This window comes from Salmo salar, chromosome ssa01 (genome assembly GCF_905237065.1).
Source record: "Salmo salar chromosome ssa01, Ssal_v3.1, whole genome shotgun sequence".
In the NCBI taxonomy this organism is placed as follows: domain Eukaryota; kingdom Metazoa; phylum Chordata; class Actinopteri; order Salmoniformes; family Salmonidae; genus Salmo; species Salmo salar.
This window is the reverse complement of record NC_059442.1, coordinates 104747170-104748771: the sequence shown is the minus strand read 5'-3', so window position 1 is coordinate 104748771 and position 1602 is coordinate 104747170. Positions and strand designations below refer to the sequence as shown.

General features: G+C 39.5%; 1 protein-coding gene across 1 annotated transcript; it reads right to left on the bottom strand.

Moving 5' to 3' along the window:
- Positions 1-222: 222 nt before the first annotated feature.
- Positions 223-834, bottom strand: LOC123724362 (cell wall protein DAN4-like; the record flags this gene model as incomplete). The annotated part of the gene is made up of 1 exon (XM_045687157.1): positions 223-834. A coding segment is annotated over one exon (612 nt), but the record flags the coding sequence as incomplete, so codon positions are not given.
- Between the last annotated feature and the right edge of the window lie 768 nt (positions 835-1602).

Genomic DNA, 1602 nt, shown 5'->3' with positions numbered 1-1602 from the left:
AGCAGCAGTAGTAGTAGTAGTAGTAATAGTAATACTAGTAGTAGCAAAAGCAGTAGTTGTACTAGTTGTAGCAGCAGTAGTAGTAGTAATAATAGTAGTACTAGTAGTAGCAGCAGCAGTAGTTGTACTAGTTGTAGCAGCAGTAGTAGTAGTAGTAGTAGTAATAGTAGTACTAGTAGTAGCAGCAGCAGTAGGTGTACTAGTTGTAGCAGTAGTAGTACTAGTAGTACTAGTAGTAGTAGCAGCAGCAGTAGTTGTACTAGTTGTAGTAGTAGTAGTAGTAGTAGTACTAGTAGTGTCAGCAGCAGTAGTTGTACTAGTTGTAGCAGCAGTAGTAGTAGTAGTAGTAACAGTAGTACTAGTAGTAGCAGCAGCAGTAGTAGTTGTACTAGTTGTAGCAGCAGTAGTAGTAGTAGTAATAGTAGTACTAGAAGTAGCAGCAGCAGTAGTTGTAGTAGTAATAGTAGTACTAGTAGTAGTAGCAGCAGTAGTTGTACTAGTTGTAGCAGCAGCAGTATTAGTAGTAGTAGTAGTAGCAGTAGTAGTAGTAGTAGTGTCAGCAGTAGTGGTAGTAGTACTAGTAGTGTTAGCAGTAGTGGTAGTAGTAGTAGTAATAGTAGTACTAGTAGTAGCAGCAGCAGTAGTTGTTCTAGTTGTAGCAGCAGTAGTATTAGTAGTAATAGTAGTACTAGTAGTAGCAGCAGCAGTAGTTGTACTAGTTGTAGCAGCAGTAGTAGTAGTAGTAATAGTAGTACTAGTAGTAGCAGCAGCAGTAGTTGTACTAGTTGTAGCAGCAGTAGTAGTAGTAGTAGTAATAGTAGTACTAGTAGTAGCAGCAGCAGTAGTTGTACTAGTTGTAGCAACAGTAGTAGTGGTAATAGTTGTACTAGTAGTAGCAGCAGCAGTAGTTGTACTAGTTGTCGCAGCAGTAGTAGTAATAGTAGTACTAGTAGTAGCAGCAGCAGTAGTTGTACTAGTAGTAGTAGCAGCAGCAGTAGTTGTACTAGTTGTAGTAGTAGTAGTAGTAGTAGTAGTACTAGTAATGTCAGCAGCAGTAGTTGTACTAGGTGTAGCAGTAGTAGTAGTAGTAAAAGTAGTACTAGTAGTAGCAGCAGCAGTAGTTGTACTAGTTGTAGCAGCAGTAGTAGTAGTAGTAATAGTAGTACTAGAAGTAGCAGCAGCAGTATTTGTAGTAGTAGTAATAGTAGTACTAGTAGTAGCAGCGGTAGTTGTACTAGTTGTAGCAGCGTTAGTAGCGGAGTAGTAGTAGTAGTGTCAGCAGCAGTAGTAGTAGTAGTAATAGTTGTACTAGTAGTAGCAGCAGCAGTGGTTGTACTAGTTGCAGCAGTAGTAGTAGTAATAATAGTAGTACTAGTAGTAGCAGCATCAGTAGTTGTACTAGTTGTAGCAGCAGTAGTAGTAGTAGTAATAGTAGTACTAGTAGTAGCAGCAGCAGTGGTTGTACTAGTTGTAGCAGCAGTAGTAGTAATAGTAGTAGTAGTAGTAGCAGCAGCAGTAGTTGTACTAGTTGTAGCAGCAGTAGCAGTAGTAGTAGTAGTAGTAGTAGTAGCAGTAGCAGTAGTAATAGTAGTAGCAGCAGCA